Source organism: Andrena cerasifolii, chromosome 7, assembly GCF_050908995.1.
Source record: "Andrena cerasifolii isolate SP2316 chromosome 7, iyAndCera1_principal, whole genome shotgun sequence".
Classification (NCBI taxonomy): domain Eukaryota; kingdom Metazoa; phylum Arthropoda; class Insecta; order Hymenoptera; family Andrenidae; genus Andrena; species Andrena cerasifolii.
Window position 1 is genome coordinate 12,935,315 of NC_135124.1, and position 20,401 is coordinate 12,955,715.

General features: G+C 45.8%; 1 protein-coding gene across 1 annotated transcript in view; it reads left to right on the forward strand.

Annotated features, from left to right (window-relative positions):
• The window catches only part of LOC143371351 (uncharacterized), a 176,515-nt gene that overhangs the window by 105,463 nt on the left and 50,651 nt on the right, over positions 1-20,401 (forward strand). The window contains exon 4 of the mRNA XM_076816463.1: positions 14,675-14,821. Within this exon, the coding sequence (XP_076672578.1) occupies positions 14,675-14,821 (147 nt within the window). The remainder of the gene's footprint in view (positions 1-14,674; positions 14,822-20,401) is intronic.

The window sequence follows — 20,401 nt, forward strand, 5'->3', positions numbered from 1 at the left end:
CATCGCCCTCGGTGATCGCGGCTAGGAAGGTCTGCCCGGGACCAGCCATCCCTTATTCCGCAGCCGTTTTCAAAGGTTGGCGCCCTTTTTCGTCGTCTCGTCTGTTTGCACGGCCGCCAGGCCTCCTCTTTCGCTTTCCTCGTGTGTGCATTCACGTGTGCCTCATTGATACTCTATTCCCACCCCCTATCGCGAGCGCGGCCCCTTCCCATTCAACCTGCCCCCGCCGTTGTCTCGAGACGATCGTTCTGCTACAGAGCCTCGTCCTAGTGGCCCGACCACCCCTCGAACAGGGAATTAAGACTTCTCCACCAGGCTTCCGCTTGACATTCGGCACGTCATCGCCCCGTCAAACGCTCCGGTGCCGCGGTAAAAGGGGCGCTGAAAAGAACTCGCGGCTCCGACTTCCATAGAGTTAAGTCCAATAGCCTACCGTAGATTCTTTCCTGCACAGCGAAAGGAATACTTGGTAATCTTAAATAGATTTCGAAATAAATTTCGCTGGCAGAAGTGACGCGCCCCTGCGCGTGTAAGCTGACAAGTGGTACACGTCAGAGGTGAAGATTGACAGTGGAAGAAGTGACTGGGCGAAGTTACAGAGGGTAGAAGCTACTATGGACGAGTAAATCAGCAGGTGGAGGGTGAAAAGATCCCAGCAGCCGTGATCGCGGTTGTTGCAACCCCTCTCTTGTGTTACGGCGTATCGGTCTCTCGGAGCACGTTCCTTTTATTTTTCGACGCGTGTTTACTCGCCCAGTATCCCTTCTTGTTCCTCTTCCTGCCCTTGGAAACGCGAAATAAAAAGAGCGGAAGGCAAAGATCGCGGCTTCCATCATGAGCGTTAATGCCCCGGCGTCGTTGCACGGGGGCTTTTGACGTTAACGTGCGTGCTCGAGGAACCTCGAAGGGGATCTCCAACGGTGAGTTTTCCGCCCATGGAAATGCCCCTGTCGAGCCCCCGCATCGAATATCCGGGATTCGATCGCAGCCTCGCGATTTTAAAAGAGGGTTAGGTGAATCCTCGAGTGCAGGGCCATGCTCGTGGAACATAATAGAGACTTCGCTGCTTGGCCCTTGCTTACTCGAATTCCAGAATAAATATTGATGAGCTCGAACCTTTTCTATCGAGCAATCTCGCGTTCAATGCGTTAGGTGCACTTGAAGGATACAATGTGTCTCTTTTTAATCATTTCACTGAGAGGGTTCCTCAGAATAGAGCAGTGTCACTACTTAACGTGGCAAATAGTTAAGAAACTATAGTTAAGAACATACAGGTATCAATTTTGAGCTTTCTTTTGGTTGTTACTTTAAATGATTTTTTTTTAAATCATAGTTGTGACTCTAAAAAACGAGACTCTTTAGGGAAAGAGAATACAGGATAAAGCGAATGCTGTATCTTAGAATTGGCAGATCGTAAACATCGCCAAGAGATTTTCTGAAACAACGTGGTCGATCCTGGAAACTGGTATACCCACCCGTTGCGTAAATACAGCTGGGATTGAAGACTACAGATATATCGCAGGGGCGGAACCTCGAAGGGTGTGTGAAAACGGCGTGTCAGAAACAGAAGGGAAAACAATATATGGGATGTAATCTCCATTATCCGACAGCCTGCTGACGATTTTCTATTCGAATGCCGCTTTGGGCGAACGAATTAAATAAACGGCTTTATCGCCCACTCTCGTTAATTTCCATGTTTCGAACCAATGAAATTAATCACAAATATAGCCTTTGAATTTTTTACCTCTTCCGCCTGAATATTGCGCCGCTTATTTCCCTCCATTTAACAGCAATTCTGCTAAATTTAAGATCGATCTCATCAAAACTGCAACGTTATCCAGACAAAGTAATACAGTAGCCATTTAAAAACTTCTAAAAAAAAATCTTCACACACCCACAATTCTCCAGATTTCTCAACAAATTATAAACTAAACTGTTGCATAATCTGTGTCCGTATAAGAGACATAATAACTTCCATTCTCTTTCCCCAGCTGGCCGTCTTGCCTGCAAGGGAACCAACTAAAAAAGGAAACTTTCTATTGCGTCGCCGTTATACATAGTCAGTTATTAATCGATTGCGTCCACTGCATGGGTCTCTGAAATTTTTTTCCAGAGTCCTGATACCCACGGATCCAGTGGAAGGCGGGGGTGGAGCACGGATGCCGGTGCAATAAACGAATAACGAAAAACAGGCGACTATATATAACCTTCGGCGGCTGTAGCTCGTCCACGATCGTAGAATATATTTACCCTCCACCTGCGGATTTACTCGTGCATACACGAAACAGCACTCACGCTGGAAGCGCGTATCTCTTTTGCATCCTGCCTCCACCCCCGCCATCATCGACTACTGTCCATCCGCGTCGTCTGTACGATATTTGTCAAATAATCGCGCGACGCATCGGCTTACACTTCGCATAATAGCGTGTCACGCAATACCGCCGCGATATTTTGCTATTAATAAAATAATCCTTTTTCACTGGCACCAACTGTACCACCAGCGCGAGTGGAAATGAAATCAAGAAGGAAGTTCGCTAGGGTTTTGATATTAATCTACAGAATTGGAAGAAAGTAGTACGTTCTTTAAAAATTGTTCGTTACAACTGCCAAATTTTTTTCATATATTTTTGTGGAACGACTTAGGAAAGACTTTTTATTTAGTTTTTAAAGAAAGCTCGATAGGTTGTTTTATTGGAAGTAGGTACTGTTCAGTTAAATGTTTGCGTAGATCTGTAGGAAACGATGGTGTGGTTACGTTTAACATTAGACCTCTTCTAGTATGTTGCATTGCGTAGGGGAGACAGGGGCTAGTTAACTAACGAGGTTAGTTGACTAATTCTCTTTAATTGTTGTATTATGTTATAAATTATGCTGCGATTCATGATATAAAAAAATAACAGTGTGAAGGAGTGAAAAAAAATTTAAAAAATTTGTTGGTCGTAGGATATATATGTACGCCTTTCATATACTATATTGATGGATTTGGCTGCGTATAACTGTGACAGCCTATATATTCACCTTTCGCAGGCAAAGGGTTAAAACTGAAAAGTAAATGTCAAGTCAAACTAACCCCATTATATTTGTCAACTAACCCCACAGTCAGGGTTTGTTCACTTATTCGTCTTACTACTCTAAATATAATAAAAACTACGTCCTAGCCTGAATTAAAACAATTTTAAAAATTAAGCCTGTATACCTAATGAAATTGGTAAACTTTTGGTGTGCAACAAACCAACAAAATACCAATGGTCTATTTATAAGAATTAGAAATGTTAAAAATTAGTCAACTAGCCCCGGTCTCCCCTACTGACAAGTGTATCTCGACCATCCGGAATGTAATTACTGGCGAGCGGCTTTCGATCGGTTTCCGTTTAGCAGCTCCACTACTTGGTAATCGACGAGAGTACTTTGCGCCAGTGCTAGTATAAAGTGTGCTAATTATTTGTTCCAGAAACTTTCGACGCAACAACGAATTAAATATCGAGTAGCGGACTGTTCGCCGAGCATTTTCATTTCCAGCCACACTTTAATATCGAGTTTTAAAACTCTGTATTGCCTTCGGAATGAATAGTGTTCATGCAGCTTTCGTTGTTCCTCGGACGTGAAAAGATCAAGCAGCGCGCGCGAGTTTCAACCCCCTTGAAGGGGTATCTATGGCACCCAAAGGGTTGGAGAAACGATCACAGGGTAAACATCGTTCGTATTCACGGCAATAAATAATTTCTCACGCCACACCGTTCTTTTCTACGGCAGATGTTATCTCTGTCACCCTGGCTGCAGGAAAATTAGCTCTGAGAGCGCATGTTCGAAATCCCACGGCGAGTAGAACTGGAGTTGAACCCCGAAGAACGTGACATTTTTACGGTCGCTTCTCGAGGACTCCCTAATCCACTATTTGCAATGTGAACAACTGATCGATACATTTAAGTTCATCAAATATCATTAACCCATCGTGGTCACACCTTCTTATAATCATAAATTGGTGACGTGGGGTTCACCGCACCCCAGCTTAATTGTTGAGTTACCATTTGTGAATTTTTAAATTTTTAACTTTTTAGTGACACTCCGTAAACATTCGTAATACTTACACAATCATGCTCCAATAGTCTTTCTCTAGAAATATAAATTTTAATATAATGCGATTTTCCACGGTCGTGGAAAATTCGAGGAAATTGTGGAAAACTCTGATTCATTTCGTTTTAGGTTTTCATCTCTTTTATTTCTCTTAAAAGATAAATGTAGTAGTAGGTATTCAGTGGTCAAAGGAAGGCGTAAGTAAATCTGGGAAAGTGATATTGAAAGCAGTATCGGAACTTGGGCGACTCGAGGAACAAGGGAAAAGGGGACAAAGGCGATCGATTGGTCTACAGTGTACAAGACTGAAAAATAATTTTCTTCTTGGATTTTCCGTCGAACTATGTTGAAAAACTGTTACGCTAGAAATTTCTGAAAAATTGCCGATTTTGAAATAGAAGGTAATCTCAAATCGTCCAACGATCTAAAAGTGACTGCACAGTTATGCAGAAAAGTAAACCAATGTAGGTTTGCTGAACGCATTTGTTTATTATTCAGCTGTGCGCATCTTTCACACAAGTTTTGCTATGGTTCCAGCAGTTTTGCTTCCAGAAGCCGTATTCGTTGTCCAGTTTCAGAAGCCACATGGTGGCTGTTAATTGCGTGTATGTAGGTCAGCAGTTCCACATGGAACTTTTTCCTCGGAAACCGTATTCATTTCACTTTAAACTTTATCGCGTGTACGGGAGCGCGGCTCGTAAACGCGACAGGGAACGATCATCGGGCGGAAAAAAATCCTACAAATTTCAATTACGCGGAACTCCGCCGAGCAGCTACACGCACTTTCCATCCGCGTTCCAGCTAATCGTCTTTCCCTGTTAACTTCGCGAGTAACATTCGCGTTTCTGTACGGGCAGGCTATCTTGATCGGCCTATTCCCCAATTTCCTTTCATTTCGTCCTCGACCCGCCCTTTTGTCAGTCGCTGCGCCGCGTTCACACAATCCGTTTTCCAAATACCGAGAGTCGAGCTTGAAGCCCGAGTGCACGCGCTGGAGAAACAATCGACAAAGAGTTCGATGAACGAAACCTGTCAGATACAAAATCGATTAGCCTGCCGGCTCGACGGGAGAAACTTTCGGACGGGAGAAATACTCAAACACGTTTCATTCACATATTTTAAGGGGGTATTCTACGGTGAACGGTCGAATAATCAAGCTATTTTTAAAGATTTTTTTCCTCAGTAAATGCAACATATAATGAAATAAATCTTTTAGGTTTTTATTCAGCTACTCTTATATTATACCACAAAAATTAAAAAAAATATTTTTAATTTGTTTTACTTGTTTTTTACACAGCGTCAATATTGCACCTAAACAAAAACGGTGTATTCGTGGTGCAGGTGATTTCCCGGCTTAGGATTATCTAAAACATAAAATTCGAAAAGATTCTTAATCTGTACGAGTGTCGCTATCGCCCGTAGCTCAATTAACAATTTTTGTTGAGAAATTACAAAACGGCGCCGGGTTGAAAGAAAAGTTCCCCAAAATGGTCTTTCCTCGAATGTTCCCCGTGAAAACTCTCGGTTATTTTTCGACAAAAATTGGTAAAATAATTATTTTACAGTCCACGAGTTATAACAGAAAATCAGAAAATAACCGGATTTTCGGGGGTCAATTACACCCCCTTAGAGTGAATTTGGGCAGCAAACAAAAATCGCGTTATAATCAGTAGGAAATTCCCTACATATTCACAAAGGTTCAGAATTTTTAGAATTTTCGGGTTCGGGATGTTCCCTTGTAAGTACTTGTAGTGTGAAAATATATATTTTCCAATTAGCGTTCTCTTTTTAAATTTTTCCCAATTTACTCGAAGTTGGTAAAGATGGAGGTGCACCCCTGTTGTTGCAAGGTCGTCAATTCCTTTTGAGTATTCTACCGTAGCGAAGCACAGGTATTTTGCTAACTAGTACCTATCTGTATAAAGCAGCACACTTAGAATGCAATAATTGCATCCCGCGGTCTGAACACTTGACCGTCATCCACTGGCTCAGGCTCTCGGAGCACGGAAGCCAATAAATTACCAGAACAATTCAGCACAGTTGAGCAGTTACGGCGATGACCAATGGCCGAAGATGCAGGGACGAACAAGTCGTTCAACTCGAAAGTGGAAGGGCACCGGCCAAGCCGGCCAAGCCAGGGCGCAGGGAAGAATATGACGAAGCCGTGGAAACGATCCTCTCGAGAGGGTCGTTTGTTGCACGCCAAAAACGATTGGTACCGCGCATAGTTGCCGCTGCATAGTTGGTCCATTCTCCCCACCGACTATCGGACACCGTTAAGAGCCCTCCGCCTGAGGACTAACAACTTGCCGGAAGTTTGCACGAGCTCGTAACTATGCACGGTGTTAAGGAAATTTTAAACCGAGCGGCACGTACGGCTGCCATTGTCCCTCAAAATCACCCCCCGACCACGGGCTCTGGAACTTCCCCCGGAATTAACGTGATTCTCCAAACTGCTCCACGCTTTTACAAATGGGGACGGCGCGGGTAAACTTTCAATGGAATCCGCCCGGCGTGACCGCGTCCAAATATCAAAAACCCCGAGACACCACCGATTTAGCAACGACAAGCCTCGTCCGCCGGACATTATCTTTCGCTGCGGAACGGTCAATAATTGTTCCGTATCTCGCGCAGCAATTCCACGCTTCTCTTGGGGTACGTAAATAACAATATCAATCGGCTATATGGCGATCCCGCGATAACGATCGTCATACGAACGCTAAGCCGTTCGATTTCACGGTTTAATTAATACGGCCGGCGATTATTGTTGCAGTAATGGCCATTAAGGGGTCGCCGCGCTGATTCTGGGGAGTTATGACGAATTTGTGGATTAATCGGGCGCTAAGTGGTGGCCGCGGGACGCGGTTCCGTTTCTGCTCGCTCGGAACGGTGTTACTTTAATCGCGAATGGCCCCGCGGCCGCGCAGCAACGGAAATGCAGATGCCGGGGAGCATCTTGGAGGCGAGGAATCTCGACGAGCGAGTTGTCGCGATCGTATGCTCGCCCGGGGCCACGGTTTATCGATTTCGCCGTAATGGCGGCATACTGCACACACATTATGCAAATATCGGCACGCGTAATAATTCACTGTTTATTGAAACGCGAGCGCGTACGACGGTTTGCCGATTACATCGCGCTAGAGCACGATACTTATGTAACGTGCTGCCGTATCGTTGGTAAATTAGGTTCGCTGATCGCGGAAATTGGAGCAGCTAGGGGAGGGGGTTAACGAAATTGCGTGGCCTCTCGTTTTAGGTACTGAAATTTACGATAGCTGCCGGCTTTTCCGATTCTGTAGCCGTTCTACAGATTCCGCAGCGCCCCCTGCCGCGTTTCCAACAATGTTTATCGTTGGTGGCCGTGGACGCAGTTCGTCGAAACGATGGAAACTTTATACTTCGATTTCACTGAATTTTCTCCAGGTAACTTCAATGGGGCTTCAATTAACTTAATTTAATCACCGCTGCGCGATTGCATTGGACGCTGTTACATCGAGTGATTATGGGTATAAATTAACTTCTCCCCTGACAATTTAATTAAAAGAAATTGAGGTAAATTGTTGCACGCCAGTGCAAACATTCCGTGAAACGCGATGTTGGTTTATCGCGAAAATTTGGGGCAATTTTGCTTGTAATAATTTCGGGTTGTTTGTTGAAACAGTCAATGTGACTCTCAATTTTTCTCTTTTAATACGGTTGCAGAGTATTACAGTGGAATCTAGAGTTACGGAGGGATAGCTGCTGTATTATTTAGAGAAATGAATTTTATTATAATGCATGCTAGAAGGAAACTCTATATTTGCTTGTCGCGGTAACAATGAAGCGAGAGTGATAATTCAACGCGTATTCCTTTCGGCCCTCCGCCGATTAAGGAGCACGCAGGACGAAGGACCTTTTTCTTAGAGCTCGTTAAAAAGTTCCACGGCGGAAATGGACCGCGACGAGTTACTACGGAATTCCGGGGATCCAGAAATCCCGAAGGAATCCCATTGCTCCCTTTACGCGAGTTTGCTGCATCGACACCTCTTTTTAGAAGACAGTAATGGGCAGCCCCCCTTATTTTCCCCCTTTCTTCGCTGTAAGCTCTTTGATAAGAAAATATTCTTATCCCTACATTCGCGCTTTCTGCCGTCATTAAATCCTCGAACGTCTCTTCTTCGTGTCACGTAGCATTCAGTGTATATTTCAGTTCAGGACACAGTTTTATCAAGATTAAAATGCATACTTCTGCGATCAAAATGCATATTTCTTCTAATAAACCTCCCTTTTCAAATTGTAACTATTGGATTACCATGTTTGAAGATCAATTCTGACTCTAACATCCCTACAGTATAGACTCGTTCTTATCATTTCATTTATTTTTAATTAATTATTATTTTAAAACATACCCCCAGTCGGTTTTCTTTAATAAATAATTGTTTTATTACATTTTTCATTCTCACTGATAGAACACTCAAGTTTTTCTCACGGTGACGCATTAAACGGCAAGGTGATCATTCATATGCCTCAATATCGCAAATCGCAGCATAATTTATAACATAATACAACAATTAAAGGGAATTAGTCAACTAACCTCGTGAGTCAACTGGTCCCGGTCTCCCCTAATGAATTTAATTGAATTGGCATTGGAAATATTTTTCTCCGTTCAACTCAGCTCCCCCAAAGTTAAATCTTGAGTGCGCCACTGGCTGCGTATACTTTCATCGTTCCTAGAAAACCATTCGATTGGGCTTAAACTTAAACCCAGTTTCGGCGACTATCCCCGTCCGACGAATTTCCATCCGGCTTCATCAAAATTCATTGCGCGATCACGAATGCACGGTGGCGATAAGAAGGCGGCAGGCGAGTGGTGAAAAAGCGTACGGTGAAAGCCAGGCCTGGAAAGATAGCAGGGCGAAGGACAACGGTTTACCTACGGGTAGACGTAGACTTCCTGTACAAACGGAAAAGGCCAAGAACAGAGAAAGGAGGGGTTATTGATGGTGCCCGGTCTGTGGCATCGTTTATATCTTCCGCACGTACAGTCACCGCTTCAAGTGAATACACAGATCTCCTACTCCCGTAAGAGATTCACCGGCGACCGTGTCCATATTTGTTCCTTCGCATCTATCATCTTCCTTCTATTTTCCGTGGACCTGGACGCGCGACAACGCGGCAACGGGAATTGCCCACTTGTAGGAGAACGAAATTGATTCTTCCGGATTCCGTCCCGAACCTAGGGGTGCCTTTAATCGCGCGGAATAATGGCTTCCGTGTTTCGGCAGTTATTACAGGGCAGGAGAAACGCGTGGGCGTGTCACGATGAAATACTCGCCTACAGAATTTCATCCATTAACGCACCTGCTAGCAACATTTCATTCGCTGCTGCTTCGTTGTAAATTCGACCATCAAGATCGTCACCAGCTCTCCCTCCTCGATCCAAAAATCGAATTGGTACCAGAGCGTCAGGGTAGATCGTTTAAACTTTCCTCACGTAGAACTCGCCCGCGAGTCAGGTGCGAGAGCATGAAAGATTCAACGGTGAGGGGAGGGAAATGCGCTTCCTGCCTGAAATTTGTTTCAGCGTGTGGCGATCGCGTCCCCTCGATTATGCTCCTGCGGGCTTCGAGCACGCAACGGCCGTCAGGCGAAATGAGCGGAAAAAAGAAAGGCGGGACACGGAGAATCGATCGGAAAACGCGAATGTTGCTCTCGGGCGTCGTATCGCGCGCCTCTCGAACGTGTTATTCGCGGTGCGCGCTGCCAGATAGTCGCGGGAAATACAAATATTTTCCTGTCTGGGTCGTCGCTCGGTATAAAAATATTTCACGTCGCCGAGATGCGCTGGCTTATAAACATTATGCATACCGAAACAGCGGTGCCTCGGCCGTGGAAGGCTTACGTGAGGCCACGTTTCTTGCGTAAGCGTCAGGCCAGGATACATCTTCCTCCCGTGGCGGCGTGATCGTAACTTCGCCGGAGGAAGAACGTGTTTGCCTGTTCGCTGGCAGGTGTCGTTTACCGAGAAGAATTTAAGGCGCGCTTAGTTTCGATTTATTAAATCCCCAGGGGTGTGTAACAGGGCCTGGACGCCGGGGTGCTCCGTGGGAATACGCGCGGGCGAGTCGAAGCGGACCGCTGGCGGGTCGATCAGTGATTTCCGCTCCGAAAACAGGGATTCATTTTTATCGCGTGTACGACCGTTCCTGGAATACAATGAACGCCTCGATCCACCGTTTCGGATACATTGTTCGACGAGAGTAATTGTTTCCCAGGTTGTGAATGTTGATTTTTAGTCGATTCAATTTTCCCCGGGGTTTTCAATGAGAAGTTTAATTGATCGCGATTTGCTGTAGTTCAACCGATTCTGTGGCGATGTAACTCTTCATCTGTGCGGTGGTATTGCTCGTACAGTTTGTTTAATATATGAAAGCATAATTTTTGTGTAACTTCTCCGTTTCTGGCTTCTTCGCTTTGAATAAACGAATCGGCGGGAAATAAAGCAGGAATTCGAGAAGTATGCATGCGCAGTGGGGTGTACCTAAGAACAATGAGGGAAACATTAAGAGGAAACCTCGAGAAAAATCGTAAACACGTCTGGCACAATCGGTTAAAGACACGCAGTAAAATACGAGAAACGAAGGAATCGGTCGGCTCGAAGATAATAAAACCATAGCCCGTGAACGGACTCGTTACTCGTACGCTTGGTCGGCGAATTTTAACCGCGCAATGTTGCAAATTTATAGGCGCCGATAAAAATGCCTGCAGCGAGATAAGAATTGCTCGGTATCTCAGGCATTTCCGTTACGAAAACGCCGCCGTTGCGTGCCCACACTTTTACTTCTATCGGGTGTTGGCATTCGACTGAGATTCGCGGTAGATAACTACGTGTTCTCGAGTAAAACATGCAGAAATCTCATCTTTCGCGCAGAGTAGCTTTTGTTGCTTCGAGAATTCGTCGCGAAAGGCCTCGTTTTTGGAAAGGAGCAAGCCTGCCCCTGCGAGACTTCCCTGCGGGGTTATCAGTAAGAAGGTTTTGATAAATTTTAATTTATCGCCATCACACTTATCGTTCTCCAGAATGAAGTCAAAGGGCATGGGGACGCAGAGGATGTTGAAAGGGACTTGCAAAAGTTTCTACAAGTGCAGTGTCACGTTTAAATGAGTTGAAAAAAATTTTTAGAAAGTGTATCGCTTTTTGAGCGTGGCTCCAGCTGTACTGAATTGCAAATTGGAGGCCAGAAGTACGTTGGCGATGTTTTAAAGCGATGGATTCTGGCGGTATTCGTAATTAGGAGACTACCATTCGATGATTCGCGACGAAGTCGAACAATATCTCGGAATCGCTTGAAACTTGGACAGCAGACTTCGCGCCGCGCGAACTTTCCACCGGATTTTCCCGCGAACGGCGCACGCCGGCTGTGAGCCATTAAAAGTTCCATGTTGCTGAACGAATTCGATGAACGAAACTTCATCTCGGGCCGGCCTCGAAGGGGCCCGTGAAGTGGCCAATAATCGCGATTTATTCGCTCCCTTTTTCGTCCTGGCGTTGCCTCTCCCGCGTTAATCGAGGCAACGCTACAACAATGCCTAGCCCCCATTAAATTAATTCCATAATTATTCAGCCGAACTCCACGAACTGGAACGTCGAAGGCGCACAACTTACGACGAATCGTTGAGAATTTTTTGGGTAACTATTTAAACGACCATAGTTAATAAAGTTAATAAATAACTAGTAGTCGAGTAGAATATTTGTAAGAGATGTAGTTTATTCGTTGAGAGGATGTATGTGAGATTGATATAATTTTTGTGAAAACTATTCTCTTGCATTTACAAGGAGCGAAATAGTTGCAAAAGTATAGTAAAAGCTTTGGGGGATTTAAAGGAATTTCTAGTGACGTTTCAGGAATCCACCACTAGAGGGCTACGAATAGCACACGATTCTCGCAAGTCTATCGATCAACAGATTTAAAATTCTCCCGCCTTTGAGACAAGATTAATTATAATGAAGTGATTACTTAGTTCGACGCAGCAGCCTACAGGATATGTGCACATTTCCGTTTGTTCCCTTTTTTCTTAGCTTGAGAAACAACTTGCACCTTGCCTCAAGTGCCGCGTAAATAGCGTGCTCTGTCGACGATCGTCGAAACTAACGCTTCGAGGCGCCATATCTAAATTGAGACGCGTCGGTATCGCAGACATTCGTTGAATGTACATGTGTTGGTTAAAAGAGATCTCGGAGTTGATATTTTTATGTATGTATTTTATATAACTTTAATACTAGGCCTCGTTTATTAGCATTACTGATCCATTATGGGAAATCCCTTAAAAAAGTCAAGACCACTGAGTTTTAGGACTTGCAGTACTATTCACCCAAATAGTGGACGGTAATTGTATGTACACCATACAAAATTGTAGCTAAATGTCACCACCATTTAATAACAAAGAGGGTAAAACAAATATATAAATATTATAAAAATATTATACTAAGTTTATACCGCAAGCTATGTAGGTACTTGCCTCACTTTGATTCTACATACTCGTACCTCGTCCCACACTCATCAGATCAGACTTACGCGTAACGAGCAGCGATATATCAAACACTTTGATACACCTAAGTGATATTTATGAGTTATCCAGCTTAATGAGGATGCCATTTTCTTGTGGCCTTTTAGAATACGTCTCGCACAGTAGTCATTACGTCTCGCGACGGAGTTCGTTAATTCAACGCTGTTCAGTCGCGCGAATCATCAAGAGTAAATCAATGATACCCCAGCACTTTTCTTTCAACAGCGAGAAGTATACTTTTCTGAAAATGAAGCGCGTTTGACCACCTCCTCTGCAGCTGAACTTATCAGGGATTCGTTTCATCGAGCTCGGGGTTACTCGCTCTTCCATCCGCGGCTTATTAGAACCGTTTCGACGACGAGAAGCGCTTCATCCCCGAATATAAAATACGAATAATTTGCTTCACCGAGCGGAAGTGTACACCTTTTACGACCATCGCCTAACGACCACCGGATAGATAAGCCCGGTCTCTGAGGGACGTCGCGATCCACTTCAAAGGGGCACCAAAAGTTTTTGAACACGCACGGAGAGAGGGGTGACGCTGCGCGGGGGGCGAGCAAACGGCGAGAACTAGTAAGAACGCATAAAATCGCAAAGAGAAATTCAACGAGCCTCGCGGTACATGTATATACACATAAAACGGAAGATAACGCGCGAGAGAACGGTGTCGCGAGAGACGTCGCTACTTTATGCTCGAGAAATGCTCCTGGTTCCTGGCAGACTGAAACGTAACAAGCTGCTTTGATCTCCTGACCTTCCCCTGCCTTCGGAGCGGCGTATCATTATTCGGTAGACGTTTTTATTTAGTATTCAAAAGGGACGAAAAGCCCGGCAATTACCGTCCGTTTTGCAAATAGAGGGAGAGAGCGGCGCGCGGAACAGTGAACCCCGGAGAAAGTTGTTTGATTCGCGAACTTTACGACAGTTACGCAAAATTGCCGATGCGCTTGATTATTTTTATGCTCCGATACAATACTCACCCTGCGAGCTTTACACTCGTCTCCCACGCGTCAACTTCTCCGGTAGTCGCGCTTTCAGGCGCACGCGACTCCGCCATGCTTCATGGCCGAGTTTCTTCGGGAAATGTGAAAGCTGGCATATTTATGAGAGATCGGGTGTACGCTTCGCGGAAGGATCGGCGAGTTTATTCAAGTAACGCATGCAAGATGAGCTACGTTCCCGCGTGTAGGGGAAACCTGTCCAAAATCGTATACTCAAGGTCCTAGATCCATAACTTTTTAAATTATAAAACAAACTGGGTAATGAAAGCGGTATTTATTAAATGATTTCATAAACAACGCGAAATGACAAAAATATAATTGAAGGGTTGGAGGCAATAAGGGGACTAGCGCTCGAAAATTGGAAAAATTATTGTTCAATCGCTAAGAAAGATTGGAACATTAAATGTTGTTAAACTGAATTTTAAAAAATATAGTGTTGTAAAGCTGGTCATGACACACGTTTTTTCTATTTGCAGTTTGTTTATCCAATCATTACTATTCGAGCTAAAAATTATAAACAAAAAAATTTTCATCGTCCAAAATCATTATTTCTTTAAACATAAATTGCGATAACTTGAGTAAATATTCACCGTTAAAAAGTATCGAAGCAATTTTGAAGTACATATAACGTGCAGCGACAAAGTTTTTCCTTAATATACAAGGAAGATTTTCACTAATTTCCACACTGATTAATAAATAATTGTAGACGATAAGTCAACGCGAGTGTTAAGACTGCTAAGTAAAGAATAAGTGAAAAAGAATAAATTTAATAAGTCCCTGGAGTGTACGTATTTCGTCACGAATCTGTTGACTAACAGTTCAATATGGCAGAAAACAATTGCTAATCGCGCGTGGGCTTCTTTCATTAATTTTCAGGAATAAGTATGGGATACGGTTTTGTACAGGTTTCCCCTACGAGAAGACTAAGGGCCGTCGCGCATTTTGGCGCAGCGCTCGCGGCGAAGGGAATCGAAGAAATTAATAATAATTAAATTAATTGTCTCTGAGGAAGAAGATTTATTAACCTGTACCTTCCGTTTTCTCTGTTTCAGTGCGTGCAAATGGCGCACGCGTTAAGGCGCATCTCGTACGCAACCTGTGAACCTCAGCACGCTCAATTCAGCTTCCTCGCGCGAGAGCCTAGAGCGCACTTCAGCATACAATATTGCCATTCTTTCATCACCGAATCTGCAGAACAGGTCAGTGCGCTTCCCCATTCTCCCAGCCCCTCCCGTTTCGCGTTTAACGACGAGGTGGTAGAAAGGGAAATTTGAAATGTCAACGGTAACACTCTTAAATAGGGTAAACTAACCTGTATCATGGTTTAACAAGGAAGTCGAATATTCCGCTTCTTAAATAAAAACTCCGAGTGCCTACATGCTGCAAAATGAAAACACCGAGGCATATTGAATGACTGGCACGGGCACCGTGATTCATTCGTGGCATTATAAATGAATTCTATGCACGCGGTTACGAGCTGTTGAACGACGTGACTCTAACATCAGAGAGTCTGTCGCGCAACAGATGTCGGGTGACGGTAAAAAATTCCTCCATATCCGCTTTATATCTCTGATCGACAGAACCTGCAGCGTAACGCGCGCCGGATGGGTAATGGAAAAAAGGAGGGGATAAAAAGGGAGTCGCAAGTTGTCCTTGGTGATATTGCAATAGCGCATCGCCGTCATCCAGGACAGATTGCGCCCGACACACCGGAAAGACAGAGGCGCGTGCAGGATATTACTCGGCGTTCAGATACGCTCTGCGAATAAATCGTGCACACGCGTCACAAGTTCTTGATGCGTCCCGCGGAGCCGAGCGAAATCTCTTTCAGATTATTTTAGATTTACAACGCCTTCATGCCTCCCCGCGACTTACCGACCGCGCCATTAGCAATGGCATTTTTAACCAGCTACGCCTATTATCGCATCCAAGGCTCGCCGAACAACGCGCAATTATCGATTCGACCGTTTCAAAAGCGTCTGATGCAGTGAAATTAGAACGCCACGCAGGAAACTGCTAATTAGTGCATCTCTGTGTCACGGATGCCGCGCCGAGTAGTGGCACAGCGGCAAAGTGGGTCATTCGTTCAGTCATTCGCAAGTACAGGTTATAATTAAGAAGTGGGGAGGAGGAACGAGCCGAAAAAATAGGTTAAACTCGACAGTTTCCTGCGAGATATCTTACCAGTAATGAGTTAATCGAACAGCGTATCGTAATTCCTCGAACCACTCGCTGGCATTAGCAAAGCCGCTTCCCACGTGCACGCGATTTCTCCGATCTAATACCATCCACGGCGGAGCGACGATTCTCGAGAACCGTTGACGCCCGTATGTCAGCACCACCGAAAAGAAGCGTGGAGTCGAAGGAAACTCGATCGCGAATTATCTCTCGGTGCCTAGTTCGAAGATATTCGCCCATGGTAAATGAAACGTGAAGGGAAAATGGGTCATGCACGTACGCTTCGCTGCATACGTACGTACGCGCGTGGATCGTCAGACAGGAAAGAGGAGCGAAGGGAAAAAGGAACGAGGACGAGGTCCGCGAGGGGAATACGGCGACCCAATAAAGCCGGGAGTCCTGGTTTGCAGCTCGTCGCATTGTTGGGCCGCCATTAGTGTTACCATTTCGAGCTGCAACTACGTGGCAAGTACTCGACGCATCGCGGAAACACCACAAACACGGTGCAACCATCCAGCAACCCCATCCGGTAGCCGAGGACGCCCCACCCCCCCTCTTCCCCGTTGTTGAACGTGCATAAGCGGCAATTATGCAAAGCAAGGGGCTTCCATAAGCGTCGCCACTGTCGATTAAACGGAAGCGTCGGTCGTGGATTGTTGCCGACTGCTGACTATTGTTACCTCGGACCTGAAAACTTCATTTGCCGGTGGCGCAGTTTCACTGGAATGTTGTCAATAGAGTGATAAAGTTGGTAATAACTCGAAGCTGGATAAGTTAGACGGATAATACTTTATTGGGTAACGTATTCTCTCAATTCCTACGTTCTGATGCAATTTCATGGACGCACGAGATGGTGAATCGGTAGTGTCCAACGAAAGTCGATAAATTCCGTTAATTGACGGATTCTTGAGCACGCTACCACCGCGTTGCGCTCAAAATTGCAACCTGTTGAGTTATGGGCACATAAATCCTCGGCGCTGTGCCCCTTTGCTTTTGACTGCTTCCAAAAGAGGTTCGCCTTAAATCTTTCCCCGTCTCTGTTTCCAGAAAACTCTCGGTCGATGATATTAGTATTCCTAATTACGAAACTTAACATCGAAGTGTCGATAATTAAATCCCCTCTCGGGCCAGCGCGTAAATATTACAAATTAATATTCCGCCGCGGATGCTTCGTCGAGGAGCAGCGAACTTGCTTCCCTTCACTTTTAATTGGATAATTAATTAAAAGGAAGCAACTGCGCTTCGCCTAGGTAAATGGACGAGCGGCGTGAAAATGTGCGCCGCGCGTTCGGGCGCGCAGTTCCGTCGTCGAATTGGCGGGAGATTCGAACAACCGTGAACTAAGGGTGGCTAAAAATGGCGCGGTGGTGCCGTTTGATCGCACCGAGGAACAGTTATCCCCTTAAGTCTTCCCAAAGGCATAACAAACGTAGCCAATTAGTTGCCTTCGCGTGTTCTGCCCCCTTCCGTCTGGCGACACGGTATTTTCAGCGCGATTCGCGCGAGCCTGGCAATTAGAACGCGGCGTAGCAAAACGTATCCATTATACGGCTGCGCCCGTGTCCGACGGCGCCTTACAGAGCGTTCTTGCAATTTCACTTCTTTCACGTGCGCCACCGGACAAATTACTTTTCGCCGGTGTACTCGCGAGCTTAAATGAAAACGTAAGGGGTCCGCGCGGGGGTTGCGTGCCGGCTGCGTCGTCCTTTAATTTCGCCAATTTTTTCCCCACCGTCGACGTCACTGCCGGTGAACGGTAGCAATTAAAAACACTCGCCATTCTCGTTATCGGGAACAGTTGCGACCGTGGAATGGACCTGTCACCATCAAATCGCCCTGCAGAGCCTGGGATTTCTTTCCTGGCTGATTCTTCCCCAGAAACAGGTCCCCGGGAAGTGCAGTGGCGCTCCCTTAGTGCTTGAGCTGGCTGAACATGGCCGGGACTATGGAAGAGCCTCGTCTAGGAGCGTTTTGTGGCGTTGCTTCTTAGTACGGGGGTTCGTAAGGGAATTTCCCCTTGCCTGCGTGGTTGAGGTGTCTAAGGATCGGGATACCTTCCTCACCCACTAACACGGATCGACGTTTAGTGTGGTCAGGTGGCTATCTCTAGCTGCGACTTATATAATCCCGGTAATTGGGTTTGCACACTCGGAGGCCGTGATTATGTACCAAAGACAGGTGGAGGACAGATGATTGTGGCTGTTAGAAAACTCTAAGCAAGACTTAGGATGTCTTAATTTGAGGAGTAATAAGTATACTTTTTTGCCAACTTTAATGGTCTGTGGTTTTTAAATAAATTCGAAACCAGCAAAATGATGACTTAAACAGCCCCTAATTTCGCTTGAGTAACATCCTCTATCAGTTTCATCGGAATCATCCCCCGACATCGGCGTGAAAAGTGTGGTCCCCGGTGTTTACGCTGATACATTAGCGCCCGAGTAAGATGATTAAAAGGTTCGTTAAGCGCGTCACACGCGCCTCCGTAGCAATCAGGGGGCCGCTTAGGCCGAACACCGAGCTTAATGAAAGTGCTCCCTGACGAGGAATCATAATTCGCGAGAAGCTGCTGGCAATGCTTATCTCGCGGCTAATGACCTTGACATTTTCTTTAGCCGCTGCACCCGCTGCAAGTAATACCCCGTACGTTTAGGTCGTTATCCGCTATCGGATCGTCAATCTTCATTACACCCCCGATTATCTGGCGCGGCCTTGATTTTCGTGCCAACACCGAGACTTCCCGCAACGCCTCGTCTGCCTGGGATCATGGTCCTTGCGATTGAATCGGGGAACAACTTTCGTTCCTCGTTCATCTCGCAATGTAATCGTTTCATCCCTAAAAACATAGATCGCAGCTATAGGAAATTCCTTCCTCCCCTGTACACGCGAGAGAAAAAAACGCCAAACGCGTAATTGACACGCGTCAAAGGAGCCAGTATCAGCAATACCTATTAGCAATGACGAAGGAGCTATTAGCCACGGAGGAGACGAGCCTCTCGCATTATCGATTTTCGAAGCACCAGGCCGACAGAGGAACCGCGCAACGGAGGATTACGTTATAATGAATTGGCCTCGCTAATTGGGCAGTAAAGAATCAATGCACGGGACCACGAGGTCTCTCGAGCACGCAACGGAGCAAGCACGAAGAGAAGGCAGGATCCTTGGAGTCCGGGACCTGTTATACCGTGAGGGATTGGACTGCAATCGCCCGGTCGTTGACACGTCCTCCTGCAAGCTTCTGCAAAAATCCCATCAGTTCCCTCCGTTCAGCCAGGAACAACACCGGGGAAGCCGCTTCACAGATATCGAGTCAAGAGGACGTGACTCCTGCGGGAGGAAAATGGAGGCCCGCCTGTATCCAGGACCTCGTCCCTCCCCTTCCGGAGTGGCTTATCAGATTACCGAGGACCTGATTTCACGGCGGATGACGCTGCCTCGGATCGATTAATTCAATCCTCGTCTTAGCGGTAGAAGGAGAAATCGGTACTCCGACGATTATGGTACAGTGGTCGCCGGTACGTTCTCCTCTGGCCAGTGCCGGGTTTCTCGCGGTGCTTTATTTTCTAGGGTACAGGGGGAATGTTGCCTAGAGATTCGCGGTGTAATGAGTTCATCAGGGTACAGTTGCGAGGGGATCGATACGGTGCAGAGCAAAAATTGCCCGACCGTGTACGTCGTTTTCAGCACGGGGGCCATCGGGATCTTCGAAGAGAGGCCTGACGGTCCCGGATGACTTTAAAAAATGGTCGTTGCGCAGCAGATATGAATCAGGAAATGGAGAACCGTCCCTTAACAACGAGCGGACCTTGCATCGCTTAGTTCTCGTCATCGTGACTTTGTCGTTCTCGGTACTGAATCCGCGCTGGCCAAATGGCACAATCTTTCGGGCTCGGATACCAGACGCGTAGCGGTATCCCCATGGAGTTGATTTAAATCTGGGTGCGATGCGTTATAAAGACGGTCGAAAGCTTGTTGCTAAAGGGAAGGTGTTTTTGCGTAGATGGGAACTGAAAGTCGATTTTCTAAGGCAAAGCTTCTGAAGGTAGAGGTGCGTACAGATGGGCAGAGAATATAAAGTAATTAATCGAAAATGAGCTGTGGAAGCTCATCGTGACTTCCTGAACCGCCACAGAGATTGCCATGCAAACCGTGACAAAGGTTCCTTTTTAGAATTTCCGGTGGCTGATAGACCGAAGGAGCACTCGTTACTCCTTCGACGTCCTCTTCATCATAGAGATAACAACTTGAAACGTTGAAAAGGACCCTTTGCAGCGCTTAGTTCGACATCAGAATTCCCCGGATGGCTCCTCGCGCTAGGTACCCTGCTAATTACTCGGTAAAATCAACCTTGCCGAGGGAGGGCCAACGAAAACAACCTTATCGATGCTCCTTGGACTATTTCGCAGCAGAAGTTCGTCTTATACCGTGGAAATTGTCATTTACATTTAACTCCGCGACGGTAACGAGGCAGTCTTTGAACACGACTCGGTAAACAGTCTTTAATAATTTAGAAATTTGTCTGAAACCTACACAAACTACCTGTAACTATTGAACTTCCTTATAATATATAAAAATGTTTTACGGATTCGAAGCGCACTGCAAGC